Source organism: Bubalus bubalis, chromosome 20 (assembly GCF_019923935.1).
Source record: "Bubalus bubalis isolate 160015118507 breed Murrah chromosome 20, NDDB_SH_1, whole genome shotgun sequence".
NCBI classification, from domain to species: Eukaryota; Metazoa; Chordata; class Mammalia; order Artiodactyla; family Bovidae; genus Bubalus; species Bubalus bubalis.
Window position 1 is genome coordinate 2,910,789 of NC_059176.1, and position 24,151 is coordinate 2,934,939.

General features: G+C 53.7%; 1 protein-coding gene across 2 annotated transcripts in view; it reads left to right on the plus strand.

Moving 5' to 3' along the window:
* Positions 1–24,151, plus strand: part of CDC42BPB (CDC42 binding protein kinase beta) — a 94,697-nt gene that overhangs the window by 41,404 nt on the left and 29,142 nt on the right. For both annotated transcript variants that reach the window (XM_025271444.3, XR_006547079.2), the window contains exons 3-13: positions 2,955–3,038; positions 5,482–5,577; positions 7,937–8,085; positions 12,606–12,699; positions 14,534–14,734; positions 16,365–16,613; positions 17,996–18,075; positions 20,527–20,693; positions 20,769–20,888; positions 21,662–21,795; positions 22,159–22,401. In XM_025271444.3, coding sequence (XP_025127229.3) covers positions 2,955–3,038; positions 5,482–5,577; positions 7,937–8,085; positions 12,606–12,699; positions 14,534–14,734; positions 16,365–16,613; positions 17,996–18,075; positions 20,527–20,693; positions 20,769–20,888; positions 21,662–21,795; positions 22,159–22,401 — 1,617 coding nt within the window. The remainder of the gene's footprint in view (positions 1–2,954; positions 3,039–5,481; positions 5,578–7,936; positions 8,086–12,605; positions 12,700–14,533; positions 14,735–16,364; positions 16,614–17,995; positions 18,076–20,526; positions 20,694–20,768; positions 20,889–21,661; positions 21,796–22,158; positions 22,402–24,151) is intronic.

Here is a 24,151-nt window from a genome sequence, read left to right on the forward strand (position 1 = left end):
CTGACCCCTGTGCCTGACACAAAGCCTGTGTGTCCAGCCACCCTGCGCTGCTGCCCCTTGTTCCTAGGATGACTTAAAGAAGCAGAGCTGTGAAAGCTTTGTTTAGAAACAGGTTCAAATTAAGAGAACAGCTGTGTGCATAGAGCGGTTCAGAGACCGCTCCAGCCCTTTACTCAGATGCCATTTTGTTGGCGTTGCATCTCATTTTCTTGAGCGTGTTATAGCTGTGCTGCTCTCGCCTGAGCTCCTCCCCTCCTTCCCTGCCTCTGTGCGTGTGTACTTCCCCCTCCTTCCCTGCCTCTGTGCGTGTGTACTTCATCAGAACCGTCCTGGGTGTTCTCTGAAAGCTTTCTGTCCGGCAGGGCTCCTCTCGAGAGCCGCGCTCTCTTGTGGTCTGCGTCTCATTCCTGGTAAGGTCTGGATCGTCACTGATGCTTGTCATTTTCAGAATCGCGTTCTTTTTCTCAAAGGTCAGCAGCTCTGCCTTGCTTACCAGGTTAGACCGTTTCTGTACTAAGTACTAGCAGATTTTTTTTCTCCACTTAATATCTTACCCACCCAGATTATAGCTGATTCCCAGGAAGAAATAGACACTCCTCAGATGATGACAGCGTGTGCTCAGAGTTCCTGTCCTTAGACATGTTGGAGACCCCACTAAATGTTCATTTGTTGTTGTTCTTAATTTATTCAGAATTGTAGCGAGTTTGGTCAGTGATTTCTGAATCGGCAGTGGACAGACAGCCGCTTAGGTGTGGTGTGAGGGGAGCGGCCCTTGGAGTGGCGCTGACGGGGTGAAGGGGGTGAGGGCCAGAGAGTGGTCGTGGGCACTCGTGCGGAGGGGACCCTGGCTGGGAGCCCAGCAGTGCAGGGCACGTACCTCCGACCCTCTGCAGGCTCTGGGAGGATTATATCGAATTGTGACCATTGTGCTAAGACAGCCCTTCCCAGCACTCACCTGAGGGAGTGAGGCTGTGCACCTCAGATGGCACACCTGTGACGGTGTTAGAGGAGCCACCATCTAGGACTGGAGCGGGCGAGCTGAGGGAGAGGGTCCGCTGCTCCGCACAGCCTGTGTTCTGTGCGTGTCGCCCCTGTGGCTGCTGCGATGATGTTGCTGTGTGGTGGTGATTAGAAAGCAAGGGAATAAGTGGTTCACTTTTGGAACTCTCTGTCCCATCCCTGTGTGTGGCAGCCCCTGGCAGCAGAGCCCAGGTGCAGGGGTCAGTATCACTGCTTATGGTTTTGTGATGGGGACTTAGGGCAACGAGTGAGTGATTTATTTATATAGGGTAGGATGCGCCATACGATGGTGCAGACATCACATCTCATGTGCAGCAATGGAAGAATTCATCTTAGATTTGATGGGGACCAGGAGAAGGCACTGGCACCCCACTCCAGTACTCTCGCCTGGAAAATCCCATGGATGGAGGAGCCTGGTGGACTGCGGTCCATGGGGTCGCTAGGAGTTGGACACGACTGAGCGACTTCACTTTCACTTTTCACTTTCATGCGTTGGAGAAGGAAGTGGCAACCCACTCCAGTGTTCTTGCCTGGAGAATCCCAGGGACGGGGGAGCCTGGTGGGCTGCCGTCTCTGGGGTCGCACAGAGTCGGACATGACTGAAGTGACTTAGCAGCAGCAGCAGCAGCAGTCCAAGAGGACTTCCTGGACAAGGTGGCATTTGAGTTGTCCCTTGACGAATATGGCTGACAGCCAGCATGTTGAGGGCTAATACCTATGTTCCTAAACCACCCTGAGCCGTGTTGAGCGTGTCGAGTCTTGATTCACATGGCAGGCTTAGGGCAGTCCTGCTGTTGTCCATTTCCTAGTTGTAGAAATGGAGGCACAAAGAAGTGAATCTGCCCAGCTTACACTTTGGAGCTCCCTGTAGGGAAAGAGCAAATTAGCCGAGACGGCGGTGCTCAGGCTCTCTTGTCCCACAGCCTCTCACCCGCGTTTTGTAAATACATGGTTATGTAACAGCTGAGACCACATACAGCACTGCACGTGCGTGTCGAGACATACCCCATGGGCCGCTTTTGTTCTGTAAGCGTATATAAGCTCCACCTGAAAAGCCCTTGGAGCTACATGGCGGTAGGGCTGCTGTGCAGCCCAGAGAGAGCACCAGCTGCTCTGCCCAGTGTGTCTTGCCCACACTGGGTTCAGCGAGCAGTGAGATATAGGAAGACATCCCCTACCCCAGTTACTCACTGCCCTTGTGAAGAAAAAATCCCAGAGGCAAGTCCTGGCACGTGCAGGGCTGGCCGTAGGACTGAGAGGTGGAGGTAGGTGGGTGTGCCGGGAGATGAAGCCCCAGAATGCAGGGGGGGAGCTTGGGAGCCCCTGACAGAATGCAAAGCCATCGCTGTGTAAATGCGCAGACCCCAGAGAGAGGCCGGCAGACCGTGTGCTCTGGTGCTTCAGCTCCGAAGTGATGGGGGCTGAGCCAGCGACAGCTGGAGGTTCATTCAGGCCGCATGTGGCTAGAACCAACTTTTTTTTTTTAATCAGTTTATTTTTATTTTTGTTTACACTGGACCTTTGTTGCTGCTTGGGCTTTCTCTAGCTGTGAGAGAGCAGGGGCTGCTCTTGGGTGTGGTGCTCAGACTTCCCCTGCGGTGGCCTCCCCTGTGGCCGAGCACGGGGCGCGGGCTCGGGGGTTGTCGCACGCGGGCTTTAGTTGCCCCGAGGCACATGCAGCCTTCCCAGACCGGGGATTGTCCCTGGCGTTGGCAGGTGGAGTCTTACCCATTGTGTCACCAGGGAAGTCCTAAAATGAGGTTTTGATGCTTAAAAGGGCAAATTTTTACTTATATAGAAAATTTTACTTTCCTTAACAGCTCATTTTCCAGGGTTTCCAGGCAGTTAAGTTTTCTCTGTAATTAATGAAATGTGCTGCTGACCTTTTGTGCTTCGTTAACTGAATTTTTGTTGAACTCTCATTTGTATGACAGGTTGCTGTTGTCAAAATGAAGAACACTGAACGAATATACGCCATGAAAATCCTTAACAAGTGGGAAATGCTGAAAAGAGCAGAAGTAAGTGAGGCGCCTTAAATAAATCCATAAACAGGCAGTTTCTATGTCAGGAAAGGTCTGACGGAGCCCAGCTGGTGAGAGCTGCAGTCCTCGCACATCTGGACCTTCCTTCCTTCCGTCTGTCCTTCCTTCCGTCTGTCCGTCCTTCCCTTCTTGACAGGAGCCGCTGCTTTCTGTCAGCAGGCCCTCAGCCCCTCCCACCCATCCCTCTTGGTGTCGGCTCCGGCCAGGTGCCTCTCTCTCGAGAGCCCCCTTGGGTGTGTCTGCGGGGGCAGCGGTCCAGTGGTTAGGACTCCCGAGCTTCCACTGCACAGGGCGTGGGTTCAGCCCCTGTCGGGGAGCTGAGATGTCAGGGCGTGATGCAGCCAGGAAAAAACCCTCAGGCATCTTATCTCAGTTCTGCTACCAGTGCAGAAGGGATTCTTGAATCGGGGAATGTTTTGCCCTCCCTCCTCTAGGGGAGGGATGGTTATAAATAAAAGTAGGCAACCGCTGCAGGGCAGCCTGTTTCTTTTCCTTGTCCACCTGGGTGGCGGTTGTTTCATGCCCCTGGCCTCGCTCTCCCGCCCCGCCTCCACCCCCCACCAGGCCGCTGCTGCCCTTTGTCTGCCCCGGGCACTCCCCTCCAGAACCACCACCTCCTCCTCTGGAAATTCCTCCTCATCCCGTCACTCTGACGCCTCCTGGTAACTCCAGGTGGCCCCTTTGCTGTTTTCGTGGATGTTGACCTGCTGATGCTAGTGGCCACGCTGTGTGGACAGTACACGGCGCTGCTGACAGCCACGAGGCTCTCCTGAGCGCAGGCCGTCCCTCCTCCCTCACCAGTGCTCCCGCCTCAGCTCCCTGCTGGCCACCCAGCTCTGTCCTTTTAAACCACATGCTGCTTCTCCCCTCCCCTGTCCACACTCGTGTCCTCTTTCCGTCTGCAGCTGGACTCATCACAAGGTCCTACACGTGTCATTGTTCAAACATGTGTTGGTTGACTGCGTTGTCACCAGTGTTGTGGTCACCTGGACTCGAAATGCAGGCGTCGCATGACTCGGCCTTCTCGGCCCCCTTCTTGGCCCTGCTCCGTCCACTCCGCGTCCCCCCTCCCCTCCCGGCTCCGCCCCGTCCACTGCGCGTCCCTCCCCCGGCCCCTCCCCGTCCACTCCGCGTCCCCCCTCCCCTCCCGGCTCCGCCCCGTCCACTCCACGTCCCTCCCCCGGCCCCTCCCCGTCCACTGCGCGTCTCCCCTCTCCGTCTTTATCCGTCACCAGCGGCCCCAGCAGCCCTTCTTCCTGTCGTCGCTGGCAGGTCAGTGAACACAGGAAAGTCACTGGAGCAGTTCTCAGGAGAAAAGATACTGTTACGTGAAAGTTTGGGAACCGAATAAAGTACTCGGGGAAAGAAATACTAGTAGCAAATTCTGTTGAAGTTTAAATTTTTACAGAAGGGATCGACTTATGACAGAAGCTAGTTGGGCCATGTGTGATGTAACTTGTTACGTTAATCTCGAGTGACATATGTGTAAGGTAACCGTTAAAAATTATAAAAGCTTTAGGGGTAGATGACTCACCTTATCACACTAGTCATGGTGTGTGAGCACATTTAAAGAGTTGAATATTGCTTTCTAAATTTAAACCTGGTTACACAGAACCTGTAATTGGCATACTGTGCACCAAGTCCAAGTGTGAGCTGGGCTGAATCTCATGTGTTGGCCCTGGAAGAGGCGTGTGGAGAGGTGGGTGCGAGCCCCCTGCGGGGAGGTGACTTCTCAGCAGCCCCAACACACTCGGAGTGGGGCCACGGGGGCAGGAGAGAGCAGAGATCCCGCTGCTGCTGTGGGAGCCCTCACGAGGAGACGCCATGCGCCTGGTCCCTGTGTCCTGGGGGGCAGGGGGTGGGGCCGTGGTCTTGGAGCCAGCGTCCACTCAGAGCCTCCGTCCACTGCAGGCCTGGAGGGCAGGGGCCGTGGTCTCAGAGCTTGCGTCCACTCAGAGCCTCCGTCCACTGCAGGCCTGGAGGGCGGGGGCCATGGCCTCAGAGCCAGCGTCCGCTCAGAGCCTCCGTCCACTGCAGGCCTGGAGGGCAGGGGCCGTGGCCTCAGAGCTTGCGTCCACTCAGAGCCTCCGTCCACTGCAGGCCTGGAGGGCGGGGGCCGTGGCCTCAGAGCCAGCGTCCACTCAGAGCCTCCGTCCACTGCAGGCCTGGAGGGCGGGGGCCGTGGTCTTGGAGCCAGCATCTGCTCAGAGCCTCTGTCCGCTGCAGGCCTGGAGAGTGGGGGCCGTGGCCTCAGAGCCTGCGTCTGCTCAGAGCCTCTGTCCACTCAGAGCCTGCATCCGCTCAGAGCCTCCGTCCACTGCAGGGTGGGGGCCGTGGCCTCGGAGCCTGCGTGTGCTTGGGGCTGCGCCCTGCAGGCGCCATCCCAGTGGACGCAGCCTGGTTTCTCCCCACCTCACAGACGGCCTGTTTCCGGGAGGAGCGTGACGTGCTGGTGAACGGGGACTGTCAGTGGATCACCACGCTGCACTACGCCTTCCAGGACGAGAACTACCTGGTAAGCGTGGGCCCCGCGGGCGCCGTCCCGTGGCGCCGTGCCAGGGCTTCTGACTCCTGTGCACCAGCACTGAGAACGAGCAAGGCTCTCTGGGACTGTCGCTGCCCAAACGTGCATTTGACGATAAAACCGAGGGTTGGTTTCCGTGTGATCATCAGGTGAACTTTTTCCCTCTGATCGTTAGATAGCGTGCTTATTTTCTTCACTTGGTTTATTATGAAATGGGGGTTTTCTATCTTGAATTATATGTAAGAATAAGAAACTGGGAATTCAGAACATTGGTGCCTTGACCTGAGTGGCTTTTCTGTCGTGTTTCCCTGGCGGGCGCGTCGAACAACAAATGCTGGTTTGCAGCCCTGCCCACTGGGGCTGCTGACATAGGTTTGGGGGTGACTCTTGGTCCCCGTGTTCTTGTCAGCTGTTTGTTCCGACTGGAGCTGGGGCTTACTTGCAGTGTCAGCTCATCACTTTGTGACTCGTGCGTGTGGGTAGCATGAGCTTGGACGTGTAAGAGAACAGGTGCAGAAGACACACAGATGGCTAACAGACACGTGAAAAGATGCTCAGCATCACTCGTTATCAGAGAAATGCAAATCCAAACCACAATGAGGTACCGTCTCACACCACTCAGAGCAGCTGCTGTCAAAAAGTCTACAAACAGTAAACGCTGGAGAGGGTGCAGAGAAAAGGGAATCTCTTACACTCTTGGTGGGAATGCAAACTAGTACAGCCACTGTGGAGAACAGTGTGGAGATTCCTTAAAAAACTGGAAATAGAACTGCCATATGACCCAGCAATCCCACTGCTGGGCATACACACTGAGGAAACCAGAATTGAAAGAGACACATGTACCCCAATGTTCATCTCAGCACTGTTTACAATAGCTAGGACATGGAAGCAACCTAGATGCTCATCGGCAGACGAATGGATAAGAAAGCTGTGGTACATAAACACAAGGGAGTATTACTCAGCCATTAAAAAGAACATATTTGAATCAGTACTAACGAGATGAATGAAACTGGAGCCTATTATATAGAGTGAAGTAAGTCAGAAAGAAAAATACCAATACAGTATATTAATGTGTATATGGAATTTAGAAAGATGATAACGACAATCCTATATGTGAGATACCAAAAGAGACATAGATATAAAGAACAGACTTTTGGACTCTGTGGGAGAAGGCAAGGGTGGGATGATTTGAGAGAATAGCACTGAAACATGCATATTACCATATGTGAAACAGATGACCAGTCCAGGTTTGATGGAAACATGGCACTCAAGGCCGGTGCACTGGAACCACCCAGAGGGAGGGGATGGGGAGGGGTGCGGAGGGGCTTTGAGATAGGGGGCACACGTACACCTGTGGCTGATTCACGTCGATATATGGGAAAAACCACCATAACATTGTAAAGTAATTAGCCTCCAATTATAATAAATTAATTAAAAAAACGAACAGGTGCAGGACAACCAGTTTGGAGTGAAAGGTAAATCAGACCTTTGGCTTGGGCCCCGAGTGACTCATGATGGCTTTGTTGTTAGGACTTTTAACTCTGAGAAGGACTTGCCAGGTTTGCCTGAACCTGGAAATGTCCACGCCATGGAGCTCTGAGTGGACGGAGTCTGCACCGGCCTTGGGGAAACTGGTCTCAGCCCAGCTCCTCCGCCCGGGAGCGGCCGGCACGTTTCCCCAGCCGTGGCTGCACAGGATTTGCAGGGCAGAGCCTCAGGTGACATGTGAGTTCACTCTGAGTGGTGGACTCCATGTGCTTCCAGGAAGTGGAGTCATGTAGAATTTCTTTTATTTATCTTAAGATAATCTCTTTCAGACCTCAGAGAAATCCCTTAGATTCAGTAGGCCAGGACTAGGTAACACAGTGTGTTAGACTGTTTGTTTAGATTCGAAAAAATACATGTTTGTTTTGAGGGGGGACAGCTGGGGTTTATTGGGCACAGCCTGTTGGGTATCAGTCAGTCTTCCCAGTGGCGGGCGAGTTAGGCATCCATGGTTTTTCACCATTGCATGAACAGTTTCTGGGTCCAGGGTTAGGGTTAAATCAACAGTCCTCTGTCAATTTGTAAATTGAGTGTGGCTTCTGTATTGATACCCTCTGGTTGTGTTGTGCAGGCAGAAATTTTATTGACAAGAATAGATATTTACTGAGCTCTGTTCCCTGGCGGATGCATCACTTCACACCCAGAGTGCCTCAAGGTCCGCATTCGGGGGTGCGTCCTGGGCAACAGGAGCCACTCAGATGCCGTCCGTCCAGACCCCGCGGGTCCAGAAGCTCTGCGGCAGGAGCATGGCCTCTGATCATGAGGTCTGGTGGTGATGGACGCTGTCTTCCCTGCCTATTTGCAGTACTTGGTCATGGATTACTACGTGGGTGGTGATTTACTAACCCTGCTCAGTAAATTTGAGGACAAGCTTCCAGAAGATATGGCAAGATTCTACATTGGTGAAATGGTGTTGGCAATCGATTCCATCCATCAGCTTCATTACGTGCACAGGTAATCACCTTGTTTCGTGTTTTATGGAAACCACCATTAACGTGTTGAAGCATTCCTTTCAGAGCCCCATCGCCAGGCTCTGTGGAGAATTTGGGAGGTTGGGGTCCTCCCTTTGGCTGCCACGATGTGGGGTGCCTTCCCGGGGCACTGCTCTGTGGCAGCTGCTGTCAGCTGAGGTCACCTTGTCCTTTGGTGTCTGCCTGCCATTGGCTCGTGCTCTGCCCTGCCCGCCCCCCCAGAGCTCGTTTCCTAGTCACCCACAGAACATTAGGGGGGTTGAGTTGAGGGGGCTCCCATCACAGCAGCATAAAGGACTCGAGCGAGTGTAACTGCTCCTGCGTGGCAGACGGGGGTGGCAGCGTGGGACAGGCCCCCTCCTGCTCGCCGCACGGCCCCCGCCCCGGCCGCCAGGACAGCGGCCTTAGTCATTGCCCAGCCTGCACCTCTGTGTCCGTCTCACTCTGCTGTTTAAGACAGGGATTCAGTCCTTCAGGGTTGGGTGGTGGTGGGGGCAGGGGTTGTTGGTTCTGTTTTACTTCTTTTCATCAAAATGTTTCATGGCAATAGTTTTAGAAATTCAAATAGTTGTACAGGGCTTATAACAAAACATGAGTGTTCAGTCCTGCTCCATCCTGACGCCCCTGCCATAGGTAACTATCGTCAATTTATAGTTGTTTCTTCTGGTATTTGCCTGCATATTTCCAACTAACAGAAATGTGTTTCTATTGCTGCTGCATTTTATGGAGTGGGGGCGGGGTCTCAGAGCACGTCTGTTTAAGTGGAGGTTTGACTCTTTTACATAAGTAGGTATATCTCTCTCATCCCTCCTTCCCGCCCGGGCCCAGTTAGCGTCATGCGGTTCCCCCTCGAACACCGTGAGTGTGAACTGAGTGTGAACTGCACGGGTCGCAGATTCTACACTGGCTTCTTTCACTAATTCTTTCCACGCCTCTGAGCCTGTCAGGGATTTTCCTAACCAGATGCAGCTCATGCTTCTAGGGTGGCGATGGTGCCCAGTGTCAAAGGAACAGCCCTTCAAGCCCTGCCATGAGTGTGACTGTGTTGCCCTGGGAGGGGGCAGCTTTCCAGGGGCCACGCGGTCCTGCCCAGACACTCGTCTCTGTGCCACGGGGAGCCCGGGGTGCTGCCCCCTAGCGGGTGCTGCTTTCAGGGCACTGAGGTCTGGGCCAGAGCTGCTCTTCCCTCTCCTGTGTCCTGTAATGCCACTATGCCTGCTTTTATAACAGGCACTGTTTCTGTTTTCAACATCAGATTTTATACTCTTCTTGATGGAATTTTGCTTAATTCACTACGGAGAGATGAATGTCTTGTCACAGATCTCCAGGGAAATTAATTTGACTGCCTTTTGAACAGTTTATTCTTTCCTGTTTTTCCCTAAGTAGAAGGCTTTCTGTTCATTTTCTTAATTGGTTGTGTAGAAGCTTTGCTCTATCTTTTAACTTCAGGGCATAGTAGGAAACATTAAAATGCATAATTTGACATTCTTAAAGTCAACGCAGTATTCAGACCAAGTGCTTGAATGACCTAGTCTAACAACAGAGTTCGCAGCGTTAGATAGAAGAGGAAGTCAGTCCTACCCCTGTCTCAGGGGTGTGCCTGAGTAAGTTAAGGCTGCCTGTGGTGGGGCCGGAGGTGAGTGACTCCCATCAGAACTGTGGACATGACGGGCGGGTTCAGACCATAGCTTTGGGCCCCTTTCTCATGGGAGGATGTGGGCCATGGCGACTTCTGCAGGCAGTGCCCACTGCCCCCGAGCCGGGCTCCTGCAGACAGAGCGGCTGCGCCCCGCCTTTGGCAGCTGGACCCCTGCGAGGCTCCCTGCAGGAAGCAGCGGTGACCTCCAACCTAGCCGAGCACCCGGTGGGCACCACCCTTCCTAGGAGGTCAGCCTCAGAAACCAGCAGAGCACAGGCTCCCGGGGATTGCAGCCTGGCAGAGTTTTGTTTTTAATTTTAACATTTCCATTCAACTCTTTGTTTTAAAAAAAAAAAAAAAATTTGTTTATTTGGCTGTGCTGGGTCTTACTTGTGACACGAGGGATCTAGTTCCTGATCAGGGATTGACCTCAGGCCCCCTACTCTGGGGGCCCAGAGTCTCAGCCACTCCAGGGAAGTCCCACGGGCAGAGTTTGTAATGTATTAAATTTATTGGTTGTTTTCTTCTAATGGTTTTATTTTTTACATAAACTTCATTTGGAGTTTATTCTTATATAAAGAATGGATCTGATTTTATCTCTAATTAAAAGGCTCTTCGGTTGTCCCAGCACGAACTTAGATGTCTTTGCCCACTGATCTGAGGCGGCATCTCCATGATACGCTCGGTTTTTCTGAGTTTGGTCTTTTCTGGATGTGTTATTCTGTTCCATTGTCTTTCTGTCTCTGCTGTGGGACCACATCATGGAGGCTTGAAATTCCATGGGGCCAAGTCCCCCATCACACCTCTTTCTTTTCAGTGTTTTCCTAGCTGTTCTTAATGTTGGTTGTTCCATATCAGCTTTCAATATCAACTGGTCTGGCTCCAAAAAAAGCAGGACACTTATTTATTTTTAAATTTGATGAGCCTTTCAGTCTGTAGATTCAGGTCTTTTTTTTTTTTTTTTAACGTCTGGAACGTTGTCTTGGGTTTCAGGTTCAGATATGATGTTTTATTGTTTTGATTCTTCGGGGACTCTTGTTATGTATATGTTGTGCCTTCTTTACCTGTCTTCCATTTCAGTCTCCAGCTGCTTTGTCCCTGACCCTTTTTGATTATTTGTCCCATTTTTACTTTTTCAGATCTTTCCTCCGTTTCTTCACTGCCTTTCATTTGATTTTTTTTTAATTTTTGTTTATTTTTGGCTATGCTGAGTTTTGGTTGCTGCACAGGCTTTGCTCTGGTTGCGGAGCACACGGGTGGACCTCAGCAGGCTGTCTTCTCTCGCCACGGAGCGCGGGCTCCAGGGCGCGGGCTTCAGGAGCTGTGGCGCGCCCACGGGCTGCGCTGCTCTGCGGCACGTGGGCTCGTCCCACGTCAGGGGCTGAACCTGTGTCTTCTGCGTTGGTGGGTGGATTCTTTACCACCGAGCCGCCAGAGCAGCCCTAGATTTTTATTTAAATTGATTCTTCGGTGGTATCTTACACTTTCGTTTTCATTTCTGTTAAGATCGTCTTTTTCTTCTATTTCTCCCCTGGGTTAAATCAAATCTCTTTTCTCTTCTCCTTATTTTTGTCTAGTTCTGTTCTTTGGTTTTGCCATGACTTGTCACAGGTGGGATCTTAGTTCCCTGACTGGGCATCGAACCTTTGCCCCCTGCAGTGGAAGCTCAGTCTTAACCACTAGAACAGGAAAGTAGTTTTTATTTTTCTGAGGCATCGAGGGATTCTTTTGTTTTCTCTTTCGTACTCCTGAGTATTTATTTAAGATTTATTTCAGTCTGGAGTGCTTGGCTAGAGGGATTTTGGGGTTTTTTTTTTTGCTTTACTTTTTTTGGATTAATCCTCTTTTGCTCATGTGTTTGTGAGACTTTCTGTGCTCTGGGAGTAGCAGGGGCTTTTGTGTGTTTGCATCAGGGGGTAGCATTGTGTCAGGCCAGAGTGGCCCGGCTTCTGTGTCCCTTCTGCAGGGGGACTTGAGGTGGTCCACGCTCAAGCCCCCTTGCAGAAGGTGGGCCTTGTCACAGCCCCTCTTGGCGGCTGTTACCAGCTGTGCTGCTGGGAGCATCCTTGCGGTCTTCTTGGTGAACACCTTCCTTGTAAAGTCTGTGTTCCTTGTCATGCTGTCTGGTCACACAGACTTATTCTGCCAGGAAGGAGGACTAGTCCTTTGAAGTCCACCACGCCGCCCCCCACTCCCCGCCCGGTGTTGGCCAGTACACAGGACGGTCGGTAGGATGACGGGTTGAGTGAGAGACTTCCCTTTCCTGTGCGGGGTGACTGGCAGACTGCTGCGCTCTGAGCTTCCCTGTCATCGTCTATAACATACACTTGGGGAGGGGCCCGTGGTGCTCCGGGATACACGTGCGACACCGTCCTGCCCCAGCTCCTCATGCGACCCGCTACGCATCAGGTCCCCGCCCAGGCGTCTCCTTGGTGGCCTCGGCCACCTGGCCGCCTTTGCACGCTGTCCCTCTGCCTCCTCCTCTGTTCGCTCGTGTCTCTTCGTAGCAGTTGCCACACGGCTTGTGCCCTGTGATGCCGAGGCCCTGTGCGGCTGTGCCTGGCGTGTTCATGTCCTGACATCCAGGAAGTGCCCAGCCCCTGCTGTGGGCCCGGGTCGAGAGCAGCGCCCAGCACGCGGGAGGCCTGGGCTGGCAGGTGGTGGCGGGTGGGGTCCGTGACCGGTCCCAGCGGTTAATGGGGGCTCACTGCTGCTGCACGCCAACCACACCGCCCCAGGGGTGCTCTCCTAGGTCCTGTCGTGACGAACTAGCGCTTCCTGTGGTGATTCTGTACTAGTGAAGGGCTGTGACCTACCTGAGTGTTGGTGGAAATGGTTCATCTGTGTGTTTATTTTACTAACAGAGACATTAAACCTGACAATGTCCTTCTGGATGTAAATGGTCATATCCGCCTGGCCGACTTTGGATCCTGTTTGAAGATGAATGACGATGGAACTGTAGGTATTTTTGTTGAAACTTTTCCATTTGGTTTTGTGTTTTGCTTGCAGTTAGAAGGGGCTTGTTTACATTTTCAATTTGAGATACAATTAAGAAACCAAGTTTATTAATGTAAATTAAGAAGACAAGTCTATTTAGAAAACAGTTGAAATTTTCTATTTACGGTTAAAACATCTTGATTGCTTCCTGTGTTCGCGAAAGTGATCTGTGTGCCTTCTGCAGAGAGGAGTTCAGGTGTCCTCAGATCCCCGGGGCGACTCCCGGGCGCCGACCCCACGGTGAGAGAGGGGCAGCCGGCCAGTGGGCAGACCTGAGCCGGGTGTCGGTGCCGTCTCGTTTCTGTCTGGGGCAGGACTTCCTGAATGGGGGTACCCTCCTCCCAAGGGCCAGCGGACGCTCCCTCTGCAGAGCGGGAGGACACCCCCGGAGTGGCCATCCCGAGCCCGCCAGCCAGGTGGCCTCGGTGGGCCCACCTGCCCCCCTCAGCTGGCTCCAGCACGCAGCTCCACTGCGTCAGGGACTCGTCTGCATCCTTCCTGGTGGCCCCTGTCGCAGTTTGGCTTTTAGGTGTTTTGGGAGTCTTTTAAAAACCTACACGCGTCATAAAGTCTACTATAACTGCTTCTCCAGAGAGAGCAGCCCCTGCCCCACCCCTTGCTGTGGGTTTTCAAGCAGCAGTAAAAGAACATAAAGCTGGCAGCACGTGACAGTGTTTTAAAAAGAGCAAGTCGGTTAACTCTCTCTCTCCACAAAGCCGGTCTCTTATTTCTAATGTGATGGGTCTATTGGTGCTGTCCCCAAAGCCAGTCTTCTAACGAGGGAGCTCTGGCCTTGGTCCGAGCCCGTGCGCTGGGCACCTTTCCCCGGGGGCTCACCCGCCTTACCTCCCGGTAGCTGTCCCCTGCTGCCCTGTCCGACTCCTGAGGACTCCCCGCTGAGTCCTGCCACCGGGCCCTGGGCTGTGACCAGGGAGAGGCTGGTCTTTTCGAGGACGGGCCTTCTTGGCTGTTGTCGTCGCGTCTTGCTGACCCCAGTCCTGTGGACTCCTCATGCTCTGAGGCCGGTCTGTGGCCTCTCAGCACACCCAGCCCCCACGTTGTCTCCATGATGGTTGCAGCTCCCCACGGAGGGCGTGTCCAGCACCCAGTGGGTCCCTGGACCTACTTCCAGACGTTCCAGTTTGGAGCTCGAGGGTAGGGTGTGGGTGATCAGCCCGAGCTTCCCCTGGGAGCGTGTCAGAAAGGCAGGATCTTAGAATCTCTGTCTCGCAACCGTGTGGTATCTATGCACGTACAAGTCTGAGGCGGCCTGGCCTGGACACACAGGGTGCCTGGACCGCACTTTGAGCCGCGATGGGGAATGTGGGGCTCCAGTGCTGTGTGGGGCTGGGTGGGCATCTAGGGATTGAAAAACCCGGCGGGCAGGAGAGTCTGGTGCATTCTGGAAACTGCCTGATGTTTAATGCTATAAAAAGAGCTCTAAGTTGTGTCTGACTCTTGCGATCCCGTGAACTGTAGCCCACCAGCCTCCTCTGTCCATGGAATTCTTCAGGCAAGAGTACTGGAGTGGGCTGCCATTTCCTTCTCCAGGGGAACTTCCCGATCCAGGCATTGAACTCAGGTCTCCCACATTGCAGGCAGATGCTTTACCGACAGAGCTACGCGGGAAGCCCCGGTTTAGTGCTATAGGAACATTTATTTGCATTGAATTTTTCATTAGGAGGTTTTTAGATCATAACTATATGCCAGGTTTATCCTGTGATTGTTTCTTCATCCACTGTCTCCTAGAGACGTCCTCGGGTTTCCCTTCACCTTGCCCGCCCTCTCCCCTAAGGTGCAGTCCTCCGTGGCCGTGGGCACCCCGGACTACATCTCCCCAGAGATCCTGCAGGCGATGGAGGACGGCATGGGCAAGTACGGCCCCGAGTGCGACTGGTGGTCTCTGGGCGTCTGCATGTACGAGATGCTGTATGGAGAGACCCCGTTCTATGCCGAATCCCTCGTGGAGACCTACGGGAAGATCATGAACCATGAAGTAAGCCGTCGCATTTCCACCCTGTGTGTGTTCGAGTCCCTGGTGAAGAGGGATGGGTGGAGCAGGCTGGGCGGCCAGATGGGTGTCCGAGTGGGCTGCTGACCCGGGAGACGAGGGCGGAGGGGGACGCTCCCATTCCGTGGTGGAGGGTGGCGGGTCCATTGGGCCAGAACCCCTGCAGGAGACGAGGGCTTCGGGAGCTAGACACAGGTCCGTGCGGGGCCAGGTGGGCGGGAACTGCCCAAGAGGGCTCGCGGGCCACTGCCGCCTGTGTGCCCACCCTTCCGTTAGGTGTCAGCTCTGCCCCTCCAGCCTGTGCCCCAAAGTCGTCAGGAGTGGATCACACGTCTCAGCACAGTAGTGCTCTTAGTCCTTTCTTGAGCCTGTTTCTTTTCCTCCTGCTTTCCCCCCTTTTCCCAGGTATTCATTTTTCACTTCTATTTCCCTCATTTTCTGTTTATTTCTTCTTCCTTCTAAGATTTTTGTCATCTGTGTTTTTTCTTTTTACGCCTTTCCCCACATCGTTCTGACGCCAGGGTCAGCCTCTCTGCCGGTTGGCTCACAGCACCCTTCCCCACCTGCCCGGTCACTCACCCAGACAGGTGCTCACTTGTCTGCTCTCTCCTCCCAGCCTGGTCTCCCAGTATTTGCTCAGATAAGGAGCAGATTAACATTAAAGTCCTAAAGCATCTTTATTTTAACTCAAGAAAAGTTATTCCTTAAAAAATTTGTTTTCAAAGTAGAAATGTATTTTTATTTATAAATTAATATATACTATTAAAAACTTCAGACATGCCGGAGTGCATGCAGTAAGTTGATGAAAGGCACCCTGTGAACTTCTGGTGGTAAGCGTGGTGAAGGGAATAAGTGGGACTTGCTTGCATTCTAAGACCCGCTGTCTCCCTGAGCGCCTGCCGCCTGTGGCCCCCACCCCCGCCCCGGTGTCTCTGACCATTTATTCCGTCTCCGCTGCAGCCCCGTGAGGCAGCGCTGCCGTCCCTTCTAGAGATTACAGGTGAGGCCTGGGCCGCAGGGGCGGCTCGGCACACAGGCCCACGGCGCCCTGGTGCGTGTGTGGCCTTGTGAACCCCCTAGCATGTGAGAGGTGGGGACTGTCTAAATAAACAGGATCATGGTCACATATGGCCAGGGTTCCGGTCATCTTTCTACTAGTGCTCAAAGGCAGACCTTACTTACCGTGTGTATGTGTGCAGTGTATCTTGTTTTAGCAAGTCCCTCTGTGATGAGCTTTGAGGTACTTTTCAATTTCCTTGGTCAGAGCAGAAGGGCGTCACGAGCATGTCGTGTGTTCTCATTGATGCTGTCGGCAAAATGCGTACTGAAGGGCATGCCCGTTTCTCTCCCACCTACAACCTGCTCTCGGTGTTCTTTGCCACCTTGATAGGTGAAAATTTATCACCGTTTTAGTTTACATGCAGGGTGATAACAAGTCTGCCATGACTAGAACCAGCGAGACTGAGGGTTTTCTGGAATGAAGCTCCATCAGCTTCGGCTGCGCTTGGCCACTGGGACACAGAAAGGGACTGTAGCTCTGCAGCTGCGCCTCTGCTGTGTTCCCCGTGATACCTGCGCACCGCGGGTCCCCTGACTGCCCCCCTGCCCCCCCCAGGAGCGGTTTCAGTTCCCGTCCCACGTCACAGACGTGTCCGAGGAGGCCAAAGACCTCATCCAGAGGCTGATCTGCAGCCGGGAGCGCCGGCTGGGGCAGAATGGGGTGGAGGACTTCAAGAAGCACGCCTTCTTCCAAGGGCTGAACTGGGAGAACATCCGGAACCTGGAGGCGCCCTACATCCCGGATGTGAGCAGTCCTTCCGACACGTCCAACTTTGACGTGGACGACGACGTGCTGCGGAACATCGTAAGTGTGGCGGCACCCTGCCCTCCACGCCGTGTCTCAGGTCTGCGTGCACATGGCTTGCTCATCAAGGTGGCGAATCTGAGAACTGTGCCAACTTCCGAAACTGGTGGTTGCCTCAAGGAATGCACCTCTCATTCTAGCCTTCAGCTTGGTCCTTAAAGAGATGGCTTACTCAGTTTTAAATAGCTGTTCTGTTTTAGGATTCATCAGAATTATTTGATGCCTTTGTGAACAGTGTCACGTTCTCTGTTGCATCAGAGTGTCCCTTCTGCCCTGTCCCCCTGCCAGGGGTCTGCCCGTGACCCCACGGTGGCATGGGTCTCTGGGTCTCTGCTCCTCCTCACTGTCCCTGTGCTCGAGGACATGTCCGCTCTTCTGCTGACACGCGTGTTCAGCATGTGCATGACTGTTTGCTCACATGGCCGGAGGTCGGGAGCAACAGGGATGAGAGGCCGATTTTGAGGCGCTGCTATCTCAGGTCCGGGGTTCTCCACGTTGGGTGCTGGCCGTGGGGCCCACCTGGTGTATGTCTCAAATTGTGGTTCTCCACGTTGGGTGCCGGCCGTGGGGCCCATCTGGTATCTGACCTGGTCTCACAGGGCCGCTGAGGAGCTCGTCATTGTACTTTTTGGGCCCGGAGAGTTTTGCTCACGTGTTATGAAATTATTTTGGTCTCATCAGACTCAACATTCAGTATGCGTTACTTTAAACCCTTTAACATGAGTCTTGGGGATAGAGAAACTGAGGTTTAACCGGGGAAAAGAAAACTGTGTTTGATTTAGAGGCTTTAGAGGCTCTTTCTTAGTTAAATAAGAGTGGAACTTTAGATGATGTGAGAAAAGACCGAGGAAAGTATTAATATTATTTTTGAAAGGATTTTTCCTGAACTTCAGATAAACGTATTTCCACACTGAAATTTCCCAGGTAAATAACTTTGCTTTTATTTTTAATAGAGAAGGATCCTCAAACTGAAAAATAGCAGTAAAGCCATGTAAAACAGTCTCCCCGTGGGTTCCAGACCCCGCTTCTGGCCTGTTTCAGGGCAGGAACCCAGCACCCCTGCCTCCGCCCCATGTCCCCCCGCTCAGGGTCACGGTGAGCAGCGGCTCCTGCCGCTTTAGAAGGTTTGCAGTTACCTGATCCCACTTCAGCCTGAGCTTCGCTGTCTCAGAAGCAGTGTGTTTATCCCCTTCACAGCCTCGTGCTTTGGCTCAAGCCGGGAATGAAGCGGGAACCGGCCGGCACCCAGCCCCGCGTGGGCAGCGTTCTGGGAGGCCCTGTGGGGCTCCCCGCTGCACCGTAACTCCCCTGGAATGCTCTCCCCTCCTGTTTGCCGTTGGTTTGAACATGGTTTTGTTCACGTCGTCTGTGTTCTCCTGCAGGAAGTGTTGCCCCCCGGTTCTCATGCGGGCTTCTCTGGATTGCACTTGCCGTTCATCGGGTTCACGTTCACCACGGAAAGGTGCGTCTGCCTTCCCCGCAGGCGGGGGTCTTCCCGTGGGGTGGAGGACTGCGTCTGCCTTCCCCGTGGGCGGGGGTCTTCCCGTGGGGTGGAGGACTGCATCTGCCTTCCCCGCAGGCGGGGGTCTTCCCATGGGGTGGAGGACTGCGTCTGCCTTCCCCGTGGGCAGGGGTCTTCCCGTGGGGTGGAGGACTGCATCTGCCTTCCCCGTGGGCGGGGGTCTTCCCGTGGGGTGGAGGACTGCATCTGCCTTCCCCGCGGGTGGGGATCTTCCCGTGGGGTGGAGGAGCTTCCATGTGGGGCAGAGCCCCGTCAGAGCCAGGGACTCTGACGCGTTCTGTGCTTGAGGGAGCTTCTCTTTTAACAACCCATTAAAAATGGAAAAGCTGTTTTTACCTCAGACTTGAGGGGGTACAGTCCGCAGGCCCTAGTTTGCTGGCCACGACCTCTGCTGGCCACTCAGCCAGATGGGGTTTGCGCAGGTGGGACACTGGGGTCCCTGGCCGGCGGCAGGGTGTCTGGTCACCCCGGCTGAGCGTCCCCTTCATCTGGGCTCTGCTGGCTTTCGTGGGGATTTTTGCTGCAGCCCTGGGGTTCCCGGGGGCACGGGGAGGGGCCGTAGATGAGAGCCGAACCCCGCCTGTGAGCACACCCCCGGAGCCCTGGCTGGGGGTTGTGTGTGTGGCCTGTCTCTAGGGGCTTCCACAGAGTTGTGGTGCCCATGGTGCTCTAACTCGATTTTAAAAGGACCCTGGGCCAAGCAAAGGGGGCTGAGGAAGAAAGGCAGTAAAATAAGGCAAATGGGGCTGCCTCAGCGCCTGGAGCGAGGTCACTGAGCTTGCTTCCTGGCTGCCTCCAGCCGCGGGTGCCTAAATTGGTATAAATTTCTACGGAAGTGGCCTGCTGCTGCTGCTAAGTCACTTCAGTTGTGACCGACTCTGTGCAACCCCATAGACGGCAGCTCACCAGGCCCCGCTGTCCCTGGGATTCTCCAGGCAAGAACACTGGAGTGGGTTGCCATTTCCACCTCCAATGCATGAAAGTGAAAAGTGAAAGTGAAGTCCCTCAGTCGTGTCCGACTCTTCGCGACCCCATGGACTGCAGCCTACCAGGCTCCTCCATCCATGGGATTTTCCAGGCAAGAGTACTGGAGTGGGCTGCCTTTGCCTTCTCCACGGAAGCGGCCTACTTCTGCCCAAGCTTGTGAAAGCTCTCTTCAGGTGTGATGCTGGAGTTAGTAGCGCTTAGACCAGAGTGATGGCAGATGCCTTCCAGCCCAGTGGAGGCGTTCTGGGTGTGCTGGGTGTGTTGACTTGTTAGCCCCTCTGCAGAGGCTCTAGGCCCTTCCACCTCGTTCAGCTCACTGGGTGCCTGTCACACCTGTGGACCTTTGGCCCCCAGCGAGGCTCCAGGTTTGGCAGGTTAAGCCAGGGACCTCTTCCTGAAACACACCCCAGCAGTGCTGGCTGGCCCAGCACCCGTGGGCCACCTTTGAGAAACACCAGCCATGCCCTTCTGTGAGGGAGTATGTGTGTGTGTGTGTGTGTGTGTGTGTGTGCGCGCGTGCACCCTCACTCACTGTGTAGAACTCAGAAACGCCCCTGACACTGTCACCACGTTAAAAGCAAGAGGAGCTAAGTGGCTTGTCCCCAAGTTCAGCTCTGTCGGAGAGAACCTTCCTCGGCCCGAATCTGTGCATCAGAGTGTGCTCGTGCAGAGGCGTGTCGTGAGTCGCTGCTGGTTGGTGAGGACCTTGGCTATGCTGGTCCAGGGGCTGGACTTGAAGGAGCCGTGCAGGGTGTTGACAGTTTGCAGGGGACGACAAGCCCCAGAGGCTGAGGGGACGGTCCCGGTGAGGGCAGAGCCAGCGTGCCTTCGCCCCTCATCATGCTGCAGCCGCCACTGAGCATCAGGGCGCCTCTGCCTGCGGCCCCCCAGGCCCCGACAGCCCAGGCCCTCGTGCAGGAGGCCTTCTCCCTCAGTTCCTGGTTAGGTGTGCGCGGTGACTTAGAGATTACACTCGGCACCATCACAGTGAAGTGAATCCACGTCATCTGTTCAGTGACTAAGTCACATCCAACTCCTGCAACCCCACGGACTATAGCTCACCAGGCTCCTCTGTGGGATTTCCCAGGCAAGAATACTGGAGTGGGTTCCTATTGCCTTGTCCAGAATCAACTGTACTTCAATAAAAGAAAGAAAGAGAATTATACTTCCCAGCCCTGCAGAGGTGCTCTGTCTAACCAGCCCTCTCACTGCCCATTGTCACCCAGTGGTTTGGGGTAAGGAAGACTCTTGTCTGGTTTTGGCTCCATAATCAACAGTCTTTTCACAGGTGATTTTGTTTGCCAGTTTGAAAAGGCTTATCTTTTACCTCAGGAAGTTTCTAAACACTAATGAAGTCCCTGTAAAGTCTCCCTGGGTGAGAACACGCTGTCGCTTTATCTGCAGCTGCTTCTCTGACCGGGGCTCTCTGAAGAGCATCCTGCAGTCCAGCACACTGACCAGAGACGAGGGTGTGCAGCGCGACCTGGAGGCCAGCCTGCAGGTGGAGGCCTACGAGAGACGCATCCGGAGGCTGGAGCAGGAGAGGCTGGAGCTGAGCCGGAAGCTGCAGGGTGAGGGGCGGGGCCTCTGCGCGGGGACCACCCCCTACCCCCCACGGCCCGTGCTCACACGCATCTCCTCCCCAGAGTCCACACAGACCGTCCAGTCCCTCCACGGCTCAGCCCGGACCCTGGGCGGAGCAGCCCGGGACAAAGAGATCAAACGGCTGAACGAAGAGATCGACCGTTTGAAGAATAAGATAGCAGGTGAGTGTTCTAAGGTCACCCTGCTTAGTCTCTCTGTTCTCAGATCTTCCTTTCTGCAAAGAACATTCTCGGAGTCCTTTCCATTGGATGGAAAAGCAGGAAAAAAAAGTTAAACTTTAGCAAAGAGTTCTGGTGTTTTGCCAGTTTATTTTAAATGATTTCTCTAACGTGCCTAACTTTAACACTGTAGGAACTGATTTGAGCTGTTAGAATCAATGCTTTATATATGATCTCTCAGAGTATTCACATTTTTCCCTGTTACTTCTCCTCTTTGTCACTCTGAGACAGAAGAGCCGTAACTCTGTCTTTCTGGAGCTCTCTCCCACGGCTGGGCTTCCTCTTCGATGTTAAAGTGCTAGATCTGGTGTCACCAGAGTCATGTTTTGTGGCTCCCAGTTATCAGAGCTTCCTGAAGACTCAAGGCACCGTTAAGTCCCAGCCCTTAGCCTGACATGTGGGTCGGCGCTACACCTGACTCATCTCAAATCAACCCCGAATCAGTGGCCGTCTCTCTGCTTCCTTCTGGGACCCACCATCCTGATCCGAGAAAAGGCTGCCATTGAGTGCCTTACTCACCGAGACCCTCCCGCACCGCCCAGCTGTGCTCGTCTGTTACACGGGAGCGAGGGCGAGACGGGGCCGCAGGTGCCCCGGGGCTCACGTCCCCAGGGAGAGGGTGTGGACACACGTCAGAGCCAAGTCTGGGGGGTCTGTCAGATGTGTGGCGGCCACGCGTGTGTAAGGGATCCTGGCTTGTTTCCTGTTTCGCTCAGATTCCAGTCGGCTGGAGCGGCAGCTTGAGGACACGGTGACTCTCCGCCAGGAGCACGAGGATTCCGCGCAGCGGCTGAAGGGCCTGGAGAAGCAGTACCGCGTGGTGCGGCAGGAGAAGGAGGACCTCCACAAGGTAGGCACACCCGTCTGTGGGAAAGTGCATGGCTTCACGGAGTGTGCGGTTGCGTTCTTGGGGACATTGGAGACTTGCAGGCCTTCATCTGCCTCTGTGATGGTGTGATGACACGGGACAGGTCGGGATTCCCGAGCCAGGCAAGCTTGGGTGCCTCGTGGGCTCCCTGGGCCCGGGCGGCCTTCAGGCTGTGCTGGGGCCGACAGAGGGCCTTCCTGGGGAGCTCAGTTTTTGGGGCTGAGGCTGCAGCCTTTCACCAGCATTTGCTGTCATTTCAAACCCTTGACACAGCAACAGGTGATGCTTCTCACCTTCCGGTCCTTGTTAGGCAAATGTAAACAGCCTGTAACTCTTTGTGTTCAGCAATTGATCGAGGCTTCCGAGCGGTTAAAGTCCCAGGCCCGAGAGCTGAAAGACGCCCACCAGCAGCGGAAGCTGGCCCTGCAGGAGTTCTCGGAGCTCAACGAACGCATGGCCGAGCTGCGCTCCCAGAAGCAGAAGGTGTCACGGCAGCTGCGGGACCGAGAGGAGGAGGTGGAGGCGGCCATGCAGAAGATTGACGCGCTGCGGCAGGAGGTCCGCAGGGCCGACAAGGGCCGGAAGGAGGTAGCGTCTCGGGGCGTCGGGCTGTGTTGATGGGTGTCTGAAGGGTCCCAGTAAGGTGGCTTTGAGAGCTCGGGCTGCATCCTGTAAATCACTGGGAAGTAAAATGGATCTTAAATTTCATGTGAAGCCAAGTAAGTTTCTCTGCCAAGTGTTTATCTTGTAGTTCTCAGCCCTTCATACATTTGTGAAATTATTAAAACAGGTCTCTGTAGTAGTAAAATTTTAAAGTAAAGTAGAGGGCTTTGTGCCCCAAAAGTACCATAGAAACATGCTGTGACGTGATGTGGCATGGCTTCCGAGAACTGAAGGCTAGAAGCGGGTGGAGGGCCCATCTCAGCCCAGGGACCGAGACTGACTCTGGGACCCTCGACACTCAGAAGATCACCAAGGCCCCAGGGAGCTTATGTGTATTTGGTTACAGGCCTTAATGTTTAACAACTTAGAAGTTAAAACTGAAAAATGTTCACATAACCACAGACTGATTCAGTTCAGTTCATTTCAGTCGCTCAGTCGTATCTGACTCTGCGACCCCATGGACTGCAGCACACCAGGCTTCCCTGTCCATCACTAACTCCAGGAACTTGCTTAAACTCATGTCCATCGGTGATACCATTCAACCATCTCATCCTCTGTTATCCCCTTCTCCTCCTGCCTTTAATCTTTCCCAGCATCAGGGTCTTTTCCAAGGAGTCAGTACTTCGCATCAGGTGGCCAAAGTATTGGAGTTTCAGCTTCAGCATCAGTCTTTGCAGTGAATGTTCAGGACTGATCTCCTTTAGGACTGACTGGTTGGATCTCCTTGCAGTCCATGGGACTCTCGATAGTCTCCAACACCACAAAAGCATCAATTCTTCAGTGCTCAGCCTTCTTTATGGTCCAGCTCACATCCATACACGACCACTGGAAAAACCACAGCTTTGACTAGACAGACCTTTGTCGGCAAAAGAATGTCTCTGCTTTTTAATATGTTGTCTAGGTTCTTAATAGCTTTTTTTCCAAGGAGCAAGCATCTTTTAACTTCACGGCTGCAGTCACCATCTGCAGTGATTTTTGGAGCCCAAGAAAATAAAAGTCTCTCACTGTTTCCATTGTTTCCCCATCTATTTGCCATGAAGTGATGGGACTGGATGCCATGATCATTTTTGCGCGTTTCTTTAATGTCTGATTTAGTAGAAAGCACCCAGGTTCTCATATGTGTTTCTGTGTTGTCTGTAGTGATAACCTTTGCTGTATAATTTACATGAAGAAAACCCAGCTCCTAAGATAGGGAATTAGAGGAGGAAGGCCTTGCAGATCCTCAAGGGCCTCAGGACCCCACTTTGAGAACTGCTATCCTAGAAGGTTCGATATGTTCTGCTCTTAACAGGCAGCATATTTCCTGCAGCCCTACCTATAAATTTGTTGGGGTTCCCTCAGTACACTGCCGGGAGGGCCTGGAAATACCTGTTCTGTTCATTCATGTTCAGGGCTCTTTGTCCTTTGGCCTCAAGATGGCTGTGCTTTCTTCTTAGACGGTTGGTTGTGCAAGCCCAGGACACTTGTTAATAATTACAGCCAACTACAGCTCTCTTCAGTGAACCCCTGGTTGGGCACAGCCCTTCCGGTTCTGGGGGTAGCCCTGCAGCCAAAGCAGCTGGGCCTGGGGTGCTCAGCTTGAGGCAGGGTCATGGTACACAGACCTCCTTACTCTCTCACGCTGGTGTGTTTGGAATCTCCCCTTTGGACAATGAATCTGTGTTCTGCAGGCATC